This window comes from Phoxinus phoxinus, assembly GCF_949152265.1.
Source record: "Phoxinus phoxinus genome assembly, chromosome: 21".
Classification (NCBI taxonomy): Eukaryota; Metazoa; Chordata; class Actinopteri; order Cypriniformes; family Leuciscidae; genus Phoxinus; species Phoxinus phoxinus.
The window spans coordinates 25,566,513-25,581,570 of NC_136896.1; the positions used below are offsets into that span (position 1 = coordinate 25,566,513).

Below are 15,058 nucleotides of genomic sequence, written 5' to 3' on the forward strand. Positions count from 1 at the left end.
TCTGTGCTACAGAAAAGATTATATGGTTTTGGAATGATGTGACCGCAAGTAAATGACATCATTTTTGAGTGAACTATTACTTTAAACATATGCAGATGTGACATTATCATTTTTTTCTTTTATTTTTCCATTGCATCACTGAACACTTTCCTGGAATCTGAAAGCAAAGCAAAACATGGTCACAGACTCCTCGCCAAATTAGATAATATCCCAGCCGATTAATGTCTCAATGGAGCAATTGTTTTAGTACAAATAGTGACGTATAAATAGCCTCTCACTGTTCTTTTACCCCAGATGTCCTTTTTGAGGAGGGGATTATGGGTCTATTAGATTTTAAAAGTTTACTTTTTCTTCTTTGAATTCTTAGAAAGATAAAACTGTTTTAGATTTGAGCCATCTGTGATTCCTGCAAGATGATGAGTAAAAAAAAATGAAGAATAGAGAAGTAAAGTTCTTCAGTTCAGTTTCAATTCTTCATAACCTAAATTGGTGTGTTTCAACAGAATGGCCTGTCGCCGCTGCACATGGCCACACAAGGAGATCATCTGAACTGTGTTCAGCTCTTACTTCATCATGACGTGCCCGTGGACGATGTCACCAACGATTACCTGACGGCCCTGCATGTCGCTGCACACTGCGGACACTACAAAGTTGCCAAGGTCCTTGTGGACAAGAGGGCCAATCCTAATGCCAAAGCGCTGGTGAGTCTTGCGTTAACAAGTAGGACGTTGCTGAATCTAGAAGGTCTGCTCGGGATCGATTTTTCAGACCCGCTTCTGCAAGATTCTATTCTGTTCCCACTCACTTCTGCTAAAAATAAGTTATTTCTTCCTTATTTCTTCCTGCTCCTACCCTCAACTCTCACTCCTGACCGCAAAATCCAGCAAATAGTTTTTTTTGTGTCCAATTCCAGTGTTATATCCTATTTTTCCAATGCTTCTTGTCCTCACCTTGTTGTATTTGTTGCAGCTGGCAAAAGGAAGGTTGCATTCAACCGAAAAACTTTGAGAATATCCAATGCTTTGAGAATATCCAACCCTGCCCCTGTAAAACTTTCATTTTTTGTGCGATAGACAAATAACCTTCTGTACCTTAACTTTTAGTTTATTTTTAGTTTATATATTGCCGGAGTCCCACAAGTATCTTCCCACTCAGCAATTCAAAATGTGTCCCACGCTTCACTCAGTTGCGTCGGGTCCCGCAGACCTCTATCTGGTTCAGCATCTTTTCGATCCTGTCAAATAAACCATAGTCTCCCTTTGCCAGACCTTTGGCCATCAGCATCATAGATATACATTATAAAGGCTAGATGTCTCGTCCGCGCTGCTGGCCAATGGAGGTCAACATCCGCACCTGGCGGCCATCTTGTCACCATCTTGTACTTTTTAAATAACCATAACTTGCTCAATTTTCTACGTCAAACGCCAAAGATGTAGTTATGACACTGCATACTTATGAATAATTATAATATTATATATTTCAACATGTTCAAGCATCCAGAATTATAGCCACGCTAATAACGTTTGTAAGAAACCAAACCGTTTGTAAATCCGTCAAGATCTCTGCGAGATAAGAGTATTTGTGTTCATGCAGATCACTCACCTTACATCAGTTACCACAGAGCCCGCCAGAAAGCTTGCCTGTAACAAGATGGCCGCCGGGTAATGACGTTAGAGACTCGCAGTAAGACATCTAGCCTTTATTATGTATATCTATGATCAGCATAATGTCTGGTCTGCATTGCTGCTTATTCTGGCCAAGAACCCTTCAGTTAAACAGGAAGAGACCATTTGAATGACATGTAAAGCTGACTTTTAATTATTTCCATCAAGAGGTGTATTATTTTTGGTCAAGTTCTTATATTGACAATGCAAGAGTCCAGCACTCTGTAAAGTCTCCTCCAGCACATCCTAAAGACTTTCAATGAATTTACGGTCTGGACTCAAGAGGTGCCAGTTCATGTGTGAAACTGATTCTTCACTTTTTTTTTGGCTGGGCAATGTATGTTATTCCACAATAATTGACTGGTGTGGGAGAAAAAAACAATGCACCAATCAGATTAGAGAATGCTTTCCCATTTTTATGCCAAAAATATGGTTAAATAATGTAAAAAAAAAAAAAAAAAAAAAAAAAAAAAAAGGAGCTTTCTAGGACTGTCAAATCCCAGAATTATTTTTTTCTCCCCTTTTGGCTTTCACCTTAGATGGAATCCTCCAAATTTCATACGTGAGCATGACATTTAACAAGTTTTGTTTCTGAACAGCACCATGGCGATCTGTAAAAAGCCTCTCTTGGCAACGAGTGCAGTGCATACTGTCATGCTCTGAAGTAATGGTTACAGAACGGGCGTGTCGCTGCAGTTTATGAGGAAAAAAGAAAGAAAGAAAGAAAAGCGTAGAAAGACAAGTCTGCCAAGCATTGAGCAGCGGGAGCCACGTGTTTTCATTCGTCTGGAAACAAAGCTTTGTTAACTCTTCAGTCATCTGGACATGGGCAAAAAGCAACCAGATTTTCATTAATAAGCTAGAGTAACACTTTTTTCTCTCTGTAGAATGGTTTTACACCACTTCACATTGCTTGTAAGAAGAACAGGATTAAAGTGATGGAGCTGCTGCTGAAACACGGAGCGTCCATTCAGGCTGTGACTGAGGTGAGAGAGAAAGACACTGTTTTTTTCTTTATATCTACATTTGCAGAGCTTGCTTTATGCAGTTTGGTCTCTTTTAATCAACAGTTCAACAATCGGCAATCATCTCTGAATGTAAGAAATGTTGCATATGTTTTTGTAAGAAATGTTGGTTATCTGTGGAAACCAGGGTCGTAGCAACCATTAAAATTGGAGGGATGTTTGTCTCGCCCACTTTTCAGGACATAATTATTTATTTTAAAGATTTTATTTAGCTTGTATCTCGTGAGAAGAACAAGGACTTTAAGACCAGTTGGTTGAATTTTCTGGCAAGCAATTTGTTAGCCGTAACCCTACCATGGCCACTGCCCATTTTACCAATGAGCAATATATGAACATTGTGTCACCTAATTAATATTCATGAGCCAAATATAAAGTGTCTCTCCTACTTTTTTATTGTTCCTACACCTCTAATGAAAATGTTTGTTGTTAAATATGTTTACAAAGCTATGAAAGCCTGTTTGCGCCTTAGAGGCAACATTTTTTACATCTCACAATTGCAACTTTATTTATCATAATAGTGACTTACATTTGCTAATTGTGACTATATATCTCACAACATGACTTTATATTATGCAGTTGCAACTTTATCCCTCATAATTGCACATTTATATCCAACATTGCAATTTGACTTTACATATTTTGCAATGTGACTTCATATATCAAAATTGCGACTTAGTTTCTTATAATTGCAACGTTACAAATCCCACAATGTAATTTAAAATCTCATGTTGTTACTTTATTTCTTGCCAGGTGGCTTTAAATCTTGCAGTTTTTTAACTTTGTTTCTAGTTATTGTTATTACTTTTGCTTTATACCACATATGAAGTCACAATTAGAATCACAATTGTTCCTGTGGCATTATATCTCGCAACATTACTTTATATTATGCAATTGCAAATGTATTTTTCATAACTGCAAATTTATATCTGACAGTGAAACTAAAAAAAAAACTCATAATGTCATTTTATATTTACAGTGTGACTTTATATATCAAAATTGCGACTTAGTTTCTTATAATTGCAACTTTAAAACTCACAATGTCACTAAATCTTGCAGTGTAATTTAAAATCTCACATTGTGACTATATCTGGCAATGTGGCTTTGCATGCAGTTGTAGTAATTGTGACACTTTCTTGTACAGTAATTATGACTTTACTGTATATCTCACAATTGCAACATTACCTTTCTGCGTTTGCAACTTTATTTCGTACAGTGTGACTTTATTTTATGTTTTAAACTCTTTACCCTGTGGTCGAAACAAGCTTCCATACTCATGATAGAGCGAGAATTAAATATTCTCTTGTTTTGAAAAACAACATGTGCGTTTTGAAGTGAGGTAATATTTGCTTTAGCATGCGGTTACCAACACCTGATGCATATTTCTGTGTCTCTGGTAGTCTGGACTCACACCGATTCATGTGGCCGCTTTTATGGGCCATGAAAATATTGTGACTCAGCTGACAAATCACGGAGCGTCTCCTAACACAGTGAATGTGGTGAGTACAGCCGTCCCCAACCCCACCAGCACCAAACAAACAGTTTTACAAGTTTCCTTTTGATAGTGAAAAAAAAGGGTAAAACTCTAAAACAGAGATCCTCTCTGGAACGTGTCACTGCTTGCCACATTGGTTTAGTCTCCCGTTTCATAAAGCCATTTAGGGTAATAGCAGCCTCTGTCCATGTGCTTAAACATACGTCTGACCACAGGTTGGAGCTCCTCACTCTACTGTAATTAGAGTACAGTCAGACTGTAATCATGCTCGACTGTTCCCCGTCAGACAGACGGTGGGCCCACAGCAAGCCACTGTTACCGTAGAAACATGCTTTAGGCTTTGTTGGGGTGCAGCTCATTGAGACAGTCAAAACAAAGAGAGCAAGACAGGGGCCTGGTCTGATGAAAGGGCTGTGTACACACACACAAAGGCTTACTGTCCAAACACAGTAGTACCTTTTTCCTGAAGCTTCCTCTGTGTGTGTTTTAGAGGGGAGAGACGGCGCTCCATATGGCTGCCAGGGCAGGACAGGCAAACGTGGTGAAATTCCTGGTGGCGAATGGAGCAGATGTGGATGCTAAAGCCAAGGTGAGTGAGAGATACAAGTCTGGGTATGTGCTGCTTTATTAGTGGTGTTTGCAAAGACAAGTGCTGCTACTGTTACTCAAATTTGGCCGCGTGTCCACCAAAAACGCCTTGCAATGCGCTTGAAAGCTTTTCGGTGGCGTTTTTTTTTTCAGTTGAGATGCTATATGTGGTGATACGGAATATCTGTGAAACTGTAAATAGTGTCTTACTAGACAAATAGTATATTTCTGAATATAAAAATGCTCTGGCACTAGTTTTGAAAGAAGAGATGTGCTTGTTGTTGTCGTTTGTTATTGTTGTACAAGCAGAATGTGATGGTTGGTTGTGTGGTATTTGTCCCGCCCCATCTTCACTGTGATTGGACAATTGGGTAAAAAGTGACAGTGATGAGTGCTGCGTTTTACCCAAAGGTGAACATTCTTCAACTCTCGGCGACCGTTAAAAAAAAACGGTTGAGCTCTCGGTATGACAAGTCGATGAGCGTCTATTTCATGCTGAGTGCTCAGCGTTTTTTTACCACCATTTTAAAAACTGCGCGCTCACATTAAAAACAATTTGAAAAATATGGTGGACACACCTTCTTTAGGGTTTGTGATTAGGACAAAGTCCTGACCCATAGCTGTTGAGCATATAGTTTGCACCACAATGCTTGTGCTGCGGACATGGCTAAAACTAAAACCCTAAAACTTTTGAAGAGTTATTCTGTTATATTTCATTCTGAGTGATTCAAATTTTTGTCTGGCGCATGATAAAACGGGTGATACAAATCCTAAAGACTTACACTAAATGAGGGAGCTTGGAGAGACCACTCTGAACACCCTAACGTCCACATAGCAACATGCTTAAAACCACTCAGAACTCTTAAGCAACCAATCAACACTCTAGAAACCACTGTCCTAGATCACAGTGTAAATCAACATTCTAAAGATCACTGAACCCCTTTTGCAATGGCATTTTCGAATGGCAAAACTCCATTCATATTCTCCATAGGGAAGTTGATTTTGAACGATAACTTTTAAACCTTTAAAGACAGCGTGAGATACAAGATTGTTAATGGTATTTGCTGTTACCTGTTAATGACGCCGTTATTTCAGCAATAATTTTTTTTTCAATAATTGTATTTAACAGCATAATTCCTAGTGAAAATTCACATGACCCATGATGCTGTACAGAAAATGACACCAGTCAGTCTAAAAAAGCAACACTTGCCAAATAGCTCTTTAGCTCCGCCCACTCCCATGAAGCACTGCGAATGTAATCCAGTTGATCTCTCTAAGCTCTCAAAATACTTCAATTTGTGTATATATATATATATGCGTATTTTGCAATAGTTTTATATTTCTCCATTGTTTTTAATTTGATTATTCTGTTTTCAATGCTTCATGGGATTGTAGTTCTTTGTTCACAGTGTTGTACCTTTGTCATTTTGTCAGATTTTAGTTTGTGTTGTGATTCACCTCGTAGCTAATTGGATTGGTTAATGGCTTATAACACTTTAATGACGACTTTAAAAAACCCTACTGGAAAAAATACTTCCGGAACCAGCGCTTCTGAAAAAGGGGGCGGGAACTGTTGAACTCTATACCCTGGCAATACTCACAACCCCCTAGCAAGTGCATAACAACATGTTAAATCCACTCAGAACACTTTATCAACCACATACCAACATCCTGTCAACCATCCAGAACACATTAGCAACTGAATAGCATTAGTTTTCTATTTCTTTTAATTTCATTTTGAAAAATTCTAGTCTATAATAATATTATTTAAATATCAACCACATCATATGGAGTACAATAGTTCCATCTGTGTACCATCTGTCATATAAGTATGTAAATAAAACGTACTTGTAAAATGACGCTAGACTTTCGAAGCGCAGACAATGTAATGAAAGTGTGGTGAAACTACTGTGGAGTGTAATAGCTGTGGAATGCAATGCAGTCGATCTATACTAATAGGAAACAGTTGCTTGTTTGTATGTGGTTACATGAAAGACTGCCAAAAGGCCCCAAACCTTTTTAAGTGTTGCCCTGCTTAATTTAGTTCTGCAGTCCTGCAAGGAAATATTGAAAAGGTCTAGCATCTTACAACCTCTAAAAAGGAAAACAAAAAATGAGTAACTTATCTTTAATGTGTGTGTAGGACGACCAGACACCGCTGCACATATCCAGTCGTCTGGGAAAACCCGACATAATCCAGCAACTGCTGCAAAACGGGGCTTCACCCGATGCCACCACCACATCTGGATACACACCCCTCCACCTGGCCGCACGTGAAGGCCACAAAGACGTAGCATCCATACTGCTGGACAACGGAGCATCTCTTGGCATCACCACCAAGGTCAGTCAAACAAACAAAGCTGGACGATCCATAGTGCTCCATTATATTTGTTGCCCGTTGTTGTTTTTTACAAGAAAGAGCCTTTTAATATGTCCCATTTTAACTTCTTGTAGTGTTTCAATACGTACAACTCAGGAAATAAAGGCATTTGTAACGTACAGTTGTTTTGATTTATTATTAATTTATTATTGGGTTATAATTATATATGTCATTTAATAAAAAATACACAAATAAACTTGATATTTAACATTGGTAAACACATTAATTAATAAGAAAAAATAAATCTAGAACAAGAATTGGTTTCTGTTTCCCAGAATCCCAGAGGAGTCTAAAGATTCCCACTTTGTGCTGTTTGGTGGGTCCTGCCCGCTATTTTCCATGGTCCTGTTACACTCATCAGTTATTAAACAAGATTGCTTGATCTCCTCCATTTTGCTTTCCTTGTGATGCGATGTTGATTTCTTTCTATTTGGTTTAATGGAGCGAACAGCCCTCTTCCTTATCAAGCATGCAGTTGTGTTTATGAATCAGTAGATTCATTCAATTATGAATAAATTAAGCATGTGAGCGACATTCTCATACATCACTCAGACAGGAGACTGTTTTAAATTATTTATTAAATTGATTATTCAGTAAAACTAATCACTATGCAGATGTGTGTCTTGCCCTTTACTTTACAATCAACAAGCCCCAAGTAACTGAAAACTGAATGTGGCCTGTAGAAGAGTGATTTCTGGGATGCAGAAAATGTGCACAGAATCCCAGAATTCAGTCATAAAAATGGAATTTACGATATAATTATTTACTGTATTTACTGTATTGTGTATATGAGGAGATGAAGAGCTGCTCTGAGAGTCATTTCATTTTATATAATGATCCACTCAAAGGTCTTCATAATCACTATAACTGCCAAAATAAAAGTTCGGTTTAAAAATATTTTACTATAGAGTAGACCTTATTCACAGCATCACCATCTTTGATTTTTTTAACGGGAATGAAAGCAAGGCTGTGAGGGATACATCTCTTCAGTGGGTTTTTCATTTAATGTGTTTGTTATGGATTATTCTGCTGACAAAACACTGCAAAAATATCTTTCCAAGAAATTTCAGTAGTAGACAAAAAAACACACACACAAAAAAAAACACTCCAGACAAGATGAGCTGTGGGAAATTATAAGTGATCTAGGAGCTTTATACAGCTTTTTACAGCGGATGCCATTGAAAACACGGTAAGTCTATCCCTCACAACCTTGCTTTCATAGTCATGGCGCTGCTCTGAACAAGGTCTATTGTACTTTTCGACAATATTAACACAATATTAATACAGTTTATCAAAAAAAAATGTTAAATGAATATCTTAACATTTTTCATCAATGTTTTAATTTACACATTAAACCTCTGTTGTTTTATAAAGTGAAAGGAATTATGAAAATATAATTTGAATACATACAATGCATCTGGATAGTATTCACAATTTTGTTATGTCACAGCCTTATTCCAAAATGGATTAAATTCATTATTTTCCTCAAAATTCTACAAACAATATCCCATAATGACCACGTGAAAGAAGTTTGTTTGAATTCTTTGCAAATTTAAAAAAAAAATTAATCTCAAAAAAACTGTAAATCTCACAGCTGTTAATTTGTGGCTTGAGCATAAATCAGCATTCTCTGTTTACTAAACTTTTTATATATATATATAAAATGCTTTAAATCTCCTTCCTGAGTATTTTAGCTGACCATATAAAAGCCAGTGATGGGTTTGCAACTCTTGCACATCAAAGAACGGAAATTCCATCTATCATGATAGCTCACCAACCTGCCATATGCTGATGGAGGATTTTACTAGCAGTTTTATTGCTGTGTTATATTTCATTACATGGAATACATTACAACATGATATTTGACATCATATCCATTATGTGGAACATCTGATGATGTTTAGGATCATTTGGAATTGCTGCATGTGGGATGTATTAGTGTTTTGGTGTTTGTACTGATTATTATTGAGCACAGGGCTTTCCTTTCCACATTTCTCAGGGATGTGTGTAAAGGTCTGTGGATTGGTACTCACTTATACTCATACTGAAACATAGTTAAAAACATCTGTTAATTACATGGACAACAAGCCATCTCTTCTCTCTAGTTAAGACACACAGCGCTCATGATACAGAAATGTTCCTGCAGGAAATATTCTTTACAGGTTTTACCTTAAAGTCGCAATGAAATGGAAGTTGCGATAGTCTTTTCTTCCCCATTGTGACATCTATTGGAGTGAAATAGCTTCTTGAACCAGACAAAATGCAAAATGTAGGGCGGGACTTGATTTTGTGCATCTGGAATTGATTGGATGGTTGTTGTTTGCTTTCCGCTGTCTTCTCATGTTACGTGTTTACTGGCGCGAGGGCGGATATTAGAGAAGAGATGTTGCTGATCAGTTATTTTGATTTAAGATTATGAGGGCACAAGACAAACAAGATTATGTGCACGGATAAATCATTTATAATAAATGCTGCAATAAAACTAAAAAATCTATTTTGATTTCATGGTTTCAAAGACCACATGAAATGGCTTGGCGAGTGCCTTTTCTGTGTTGATATATTTCCTATTTAAACAGGAAGTTTGGGTGGGGAAACCCTTTATTTTGTAAACAGCTGGGAGACATTACATTGGGGGAAAAGGATACTTTACACCAACTTAAAAAATAAAATAAAAATGTTTTTGCAAAATGAGCCAAAATTAGTTTTCCAGAAGAGAAAGTTGAGAAAGGGTTTTGAGTTTTTTTTTCCACCCAATAAAACTCAACCTGTATCTTTGACCACAACGACTATCAGCAGCTTTGTTTTAGCTGTAGAAATAATAAAAAAATCCCCCAGTGTCCCGCTGTGATTGTGATAGACATAAAACTAGACAAACTTCACTGAGCAGCTGCCAAGTGTTACAGTGTGAGAATGTGCTGAGGTAGGAGAACGAATTCATGGTGTTTTCCGCGACTCCATTCACAGCAGAGCAGAGTTTCCCTCCGATAACACAGCTGTCATTGGATATGTTTGTCCTGTGTTTCTAATTATTGTTCAGGATTGATTTAGTAAGGCATGTGGAATGCTGGCCTTCAATGAGTCAAGGGAAAACGTCAATCTCCAGATCAACTAAACTTACACATTTCCCAGTTTCCCAGTAACCTCAGAGGCTGAGGTTATTAAATAAAATAAACATTATGACACTCAATTTAGATAATTGATTATAAAGGAGTAAAATGGTTACAAAACGTTTTAGTTTAGTTTTGGTTCCATAATGTTAATTAGAGCGAAATATTCAATCTTTTTAAAACTGGTCACATTTAATTTATAAATAATAAATTAAGAAAGTAAGTAAGTCAAAAATTAGTATTCAAGTATATATATATATATATATATATATATATATATATATATATGCATACAGACACACTCACCATATATATATATATATATATATATATATATATATATATATATATATATATATATATATATAAATACATATATATATATATATGTATATATACACACACACACACACACATATATATATATATATATATATATATATATATATATATATATATATATATATATATACATGCAGGTGACCAGTTTTAAAAAGATTGAATATTTAATTTATTTCAGTTTTGATTTCCGTGTGTGTGTGTGTGTGTGTGTGTGTGTGTGTGTGTGTGTGTGTGTGTGTGTGTGTGTGTGTGTGTGTGTGTGTGTGTGTGTGTGTGTGTGTGTGTGTGTGTGTGTGTGTGTGTGTGTGTGTGTGTGTGTGTGTGTGAAAATCAAAAATGTTTTAACATTTATATATATAATAAATATAACATTTTAAATATATATATAAAATGGTTGATTTTCGTTCATTTATTACAGTATTTTTCCCATATTACAGTTTGATATATACTTTAGTATTACTTAACAAAAGGAAACTTGTGCAACAAAGATCAGTTTATTTCCCAATGTCAGTTGCCGTTCATAAACCCCACCCCAAAATTGACCAGTTTTCGAAAAGATGCAACAATTTTGCATGCCACACTAAATGACTTGTCTCTGAATCCTAGTTGATACATTTTAATTTATTTCTATATGTGAATTATTTTTTCTTTGCAGAAGGGATTCACTCCCCTGCATGTTGCAGCCAAATACGGGAAGATTGAAGTTGCTAACTTACTGCTACAGAAGCGAGCGCCGCCTGACGCAGCTGGAAAGGTAAAAGTGTCTATTTGCACTAATGGTTTTAGGTTGTCGATTACTACCTTTAATGTACTACAGGGATGGGCAACTTCGCTCCTGAAGAGGGTCACTGTCCTGCAGAGTTTAACTCCTACCCTAATGACTGAACAATGTCTTCAGGATTACTAGAAAGCTACAGGCATGTCAGTTCTTATAAGGGTTGGAGCTAAACTCTGCAGGACAGTGGCCCTCCAGGACCAAAGATGCCCATCTCTGATGTACAGGATTTATGTTATGAGTTTATGTCATCACGGCCATCCTTCGGTTTCTGGTGTGGTAACATGACCATGGTAAGAAATGTTCCTTTCTAAGCATCTGTTGAAAGGAGGGATTTTGGGTGAGAGACATTCTTTCTTTGTGTAATGTCTAAAAATGACTACATCTGTTTTCCAACTCGGCAAACAAACAATCATATATAATTCAAAGAAGTAACAGCATGCTAACATATGCTGGCATATGACATAATAGTTGTGCTTCAAAGACAAATAGACAGATGTACACTCATAAATGTATGTTAATTATCTTATAGTTTTTGCATCACACTTAAAGTAAACTCTCATTCCAACTCTCATGCATCTGCATATGTAGAAATGGAAGTGAATGAAACACAACATCAATGGTGACTGCACCATTAAGACGTGCTTAGATGTGCTTAATGTTAATATTTTGTGTAGTTGCTTATAAATACACAGCTCACTTATCATTAAAAACAAAGTCACTGCAATGTGAAATGTTATACAGTTCTATTACCCAGTAAGCATGCTTGCTTTGTAGAGATCATCTGGAAGTGCTATATTCACTTTTATTCTGTATCATAAATCTGCTTCTGACAGCTTGTGAATGCATTAAAACGACATCTTCCAGATGAAAACACACATTGGAGAGGCGCTTATATGCTATCTGGATACATACTATCATTTTCCAGACATGTCAGAGATTTCATTCGCTAATGTGCACTGGCTAAATTTACTCTCTAAAGCTAAAAGCTGATTGATTTATAGCAGCAGCTGTTTCACACACCCCAACTTTGAGCTCACAGCCAATAATAGCTGTCTATCTATGTGTGTGTGTGTTTTAGAGTGGACTAACACCACTGCATGTTGCTGCACACTACGATAACCAGAAAGTGGCCCTCCTCCTGTTGGACCAAGGAGCGTCCCCACACGCAGCAGCAAAGGTATCAGGAAACCCTTACCGCATCTGTGCACTGATCACAATATCTCAACTAGCAGATGCAAATGTCATCCAAACACAACCACATGCGCACACACAAGTGATGAAGAAATATGGCCGCAGACCAAACGGCTGCACACATGCTCACACAAAACCACCTCCACCCTACTTTCTTGGTCATTTTTTGCCATTTCACTTCTAGTCCACCCACTGTAACCTCAGAGGATGGTAAGCTTTTTATTGCTTTGAAAAGAAGTTCTTGAAAACTGTGTACTTCTGTGGTTGATGTTGTTTTGATAGATTGCTCAGGGATAGTTCACCTTAAAATGAAAGTTCTGTCATAATTTATTCATCCTCAAATCAGGATCAGAAAACCAGTTTGACTTTATTTCTTTAAAAAACACAAAGTCTTTGTGGAGGTTGAAAGTCATTGGTCATGCAAAAGAGCAGCGTGACCATTCTTTAAAACATCTTTCCACAGAAGAAAGTCGTGCAGGTTTGGAATGACATGAATGACGGATGAATGATGACAGAACTTGAATTATTTCTTTAATGAATGTGTATTATGCCTTTAATAATTAGCAGTCCTGTTTCTGCTCACCCCTTTAAAAAAACAAGTGCTTCTAGGGTTTGTCATATGATTTCTCTATGGTCTTCTGGTCCCTTCTGTGAACTGTGCAGTAAATTACTGCAAACTCAAAGCATCAAGCATAAAATTATTTTTTATCAAGTTCCAGCTGGTTGCGTTGAAAATACCATTGATGGCAAAAACGAGGCCTGGACTCATCTATGAAAATGTAGTTCTAAAACCTTGCTGACTTGCTGTCTACTACCTATATAGGCAACTAGTCCTTCTAACTCAAAATATAATGCTGGGACAGTCGGGTTCCAGAAATAAAAACTCCATTTGTTTTCTCCATAGAGGAATTGATTCTTAACGATAACTTATAAACCCTTAAAGACGCTCTAATGTGAGGTTGTTAATGGATAGTATTTACTTCTGTTGAAGCCGTCAGTCCACATAATTTTTTCAACATATTTTTAAAATATTTGTTTAACAGCCAAATTTTTGGTGAAAAACTACATTACCCATAATGTAATGTAATGCACATTAAATTCCACCAATCAGAGGCAAGCGAAATGAGCCATAATAGCTCTTTAGTTCTGTTCACTCCCATGACGCACTGCAAATTACGTTATCTAGTCTGTCATCTTATGTTTTTAAGATAATGTAGCTTGGTTCATGGCTTATAACACTTTAATAAAGACATTTTAAAAAATATATACATATGGGAGAAATTTATGGAAAAATACTTCCAGAACAAACGCCTCTGAAAAAGTAGAAGGGCACTCTTGCACGCTATAGGGACTGATGTTAGCATGTTGCTAAGCTAATGACGTGACACTCGTAAGAGTATAAAAATAGCATTAAAAATATTGGGTAAATTGTCATATTTTTATCAATATTTGTCAATATGAGTGAATTATATGACTTAGTATATGTGATTCAGCTTCATCAGAATCAAAACAAGTTTCTTTAGAAGCAGCATAATGTTTTTTTTTAACAGCATCATGTTGGAAATAAGCCTATGATGTCATACAATATTGTCTACATATGCCGCTTTTGGAACGGAGCTTAGAGATCTGAAAGTTTAATGAACCAGCTCTCTCATAGTCTTAATTCACAAACCCATCTGTAATATAACAGTCAGTTTTTTTCCACAGTGTTTTGTTTGAGCTTGAATAGAGAGTCCATGTTTTCATGCTTTTCAACTGTTTGTGTTGTTTTGTCCACCCTGAAACGGTTCAGTGTAAACCCCTAAACAAATACAGTGACCCAGATACTGCCTTTGTTCCTTCACAACGAACAGCAGCCAGACCTGGCATGTGGAGAGCACTAACTGACTCACAGTTTTGGATAGGACGGCTCTCCGTTGACCTCACTGGCTGACACCTCAGTATTCGCTATAGCTGTTGAGAAACAAGATCTTTTTTTTTTCTTATGCTCAGTTCTGCTATTCTCCACCTTTCAGCCATCGTCCCACTCTTAATCTGTGAGGTTAGAAGCAAAACGCTGCTGTCAACATGTTCCTGTTTTGGAAATGTCATAAATCTAAGGTTTTAGTGTGGTTATAGTGGTTTGGCAGCATGTGGCTTAGTGCTGTAGAGCTGGACGAGCAAAAAATACTGTAAAATACAGTAAAAATGTTTTCCTCAATACTTAGTTTGAAGTTATACCGTACTTATGTATTTTTATTTTCATTTTGTAATATAGAAAAATGCCTCGCATGGATTCCATTAACATTAAGCGATGATGCAAATTAATATTTTGAATATATTGTGATTATTCGAAATATCGCCCTGTTCTAGTGCTGTGCCACAAGGCAACATGAGAAATGTATACAGTAGGTCCAGCACATCATTGTTGTACAATTAAATGGTTTACCTTTCAAGTCAAGTTAGGTCAAATGTAATTGTATAGCACATTTCAGAGTAGACAATTCTCAGA

At 36.7% G+C, this 15,058-nt stretch overlaps 1 protein-coding gene across 35 annotated transcripts in view; it reads left to right on the forward strand.

Annotated features, from left to right (window-relative positions):
- The window catches only part of ank3b (ankyrin 3b), a 171,185-nt gene that overhangs the window by 110,722 nt on the left and 45,405 nt on the right, over positions 1 to 15,058 (forward strand). For 31 of the 35 annotated variants that reach the window (XM_079596437.1, XM_079596461.1, XM_079596466.1 and 28 more), the window contains 7 exons: positions 504 to 701; positions 2,552 to 2,650; positions 4,087 to 4,185; positions 4,672 to 4,770; positions 6,913 to 7,110; positions 11,254 to 11,352; positions 12,455 to 12,553. In XM_079596437.1, coding sequence (XP_079452563.1) covers positions 504 to 701; positions 2,552 to 2,650; positions 4,087 to 4,185; positions 4,672 to 4,770; positions 6,913 to 7,110; positions 11,254 to 11,352; positions 12,455 to 12,553 — 891 coding nt within the window. The remainder of the gene's footprint in view (positions 1 to 503; positions 702 to 2,551; positions 2,651 to 4,086; positions 4,186 to 4,671; positions 4,771 to 6,912; positions 7,111 to 11,253; positions 11,353 to 12,454; positions 12,554 to 15,058) is intronic. The other 4 variants (XM_079596450.1, XM_079596458.1, XM_079596456.1 and 1 more) reach the window with 1 other exon arrangement.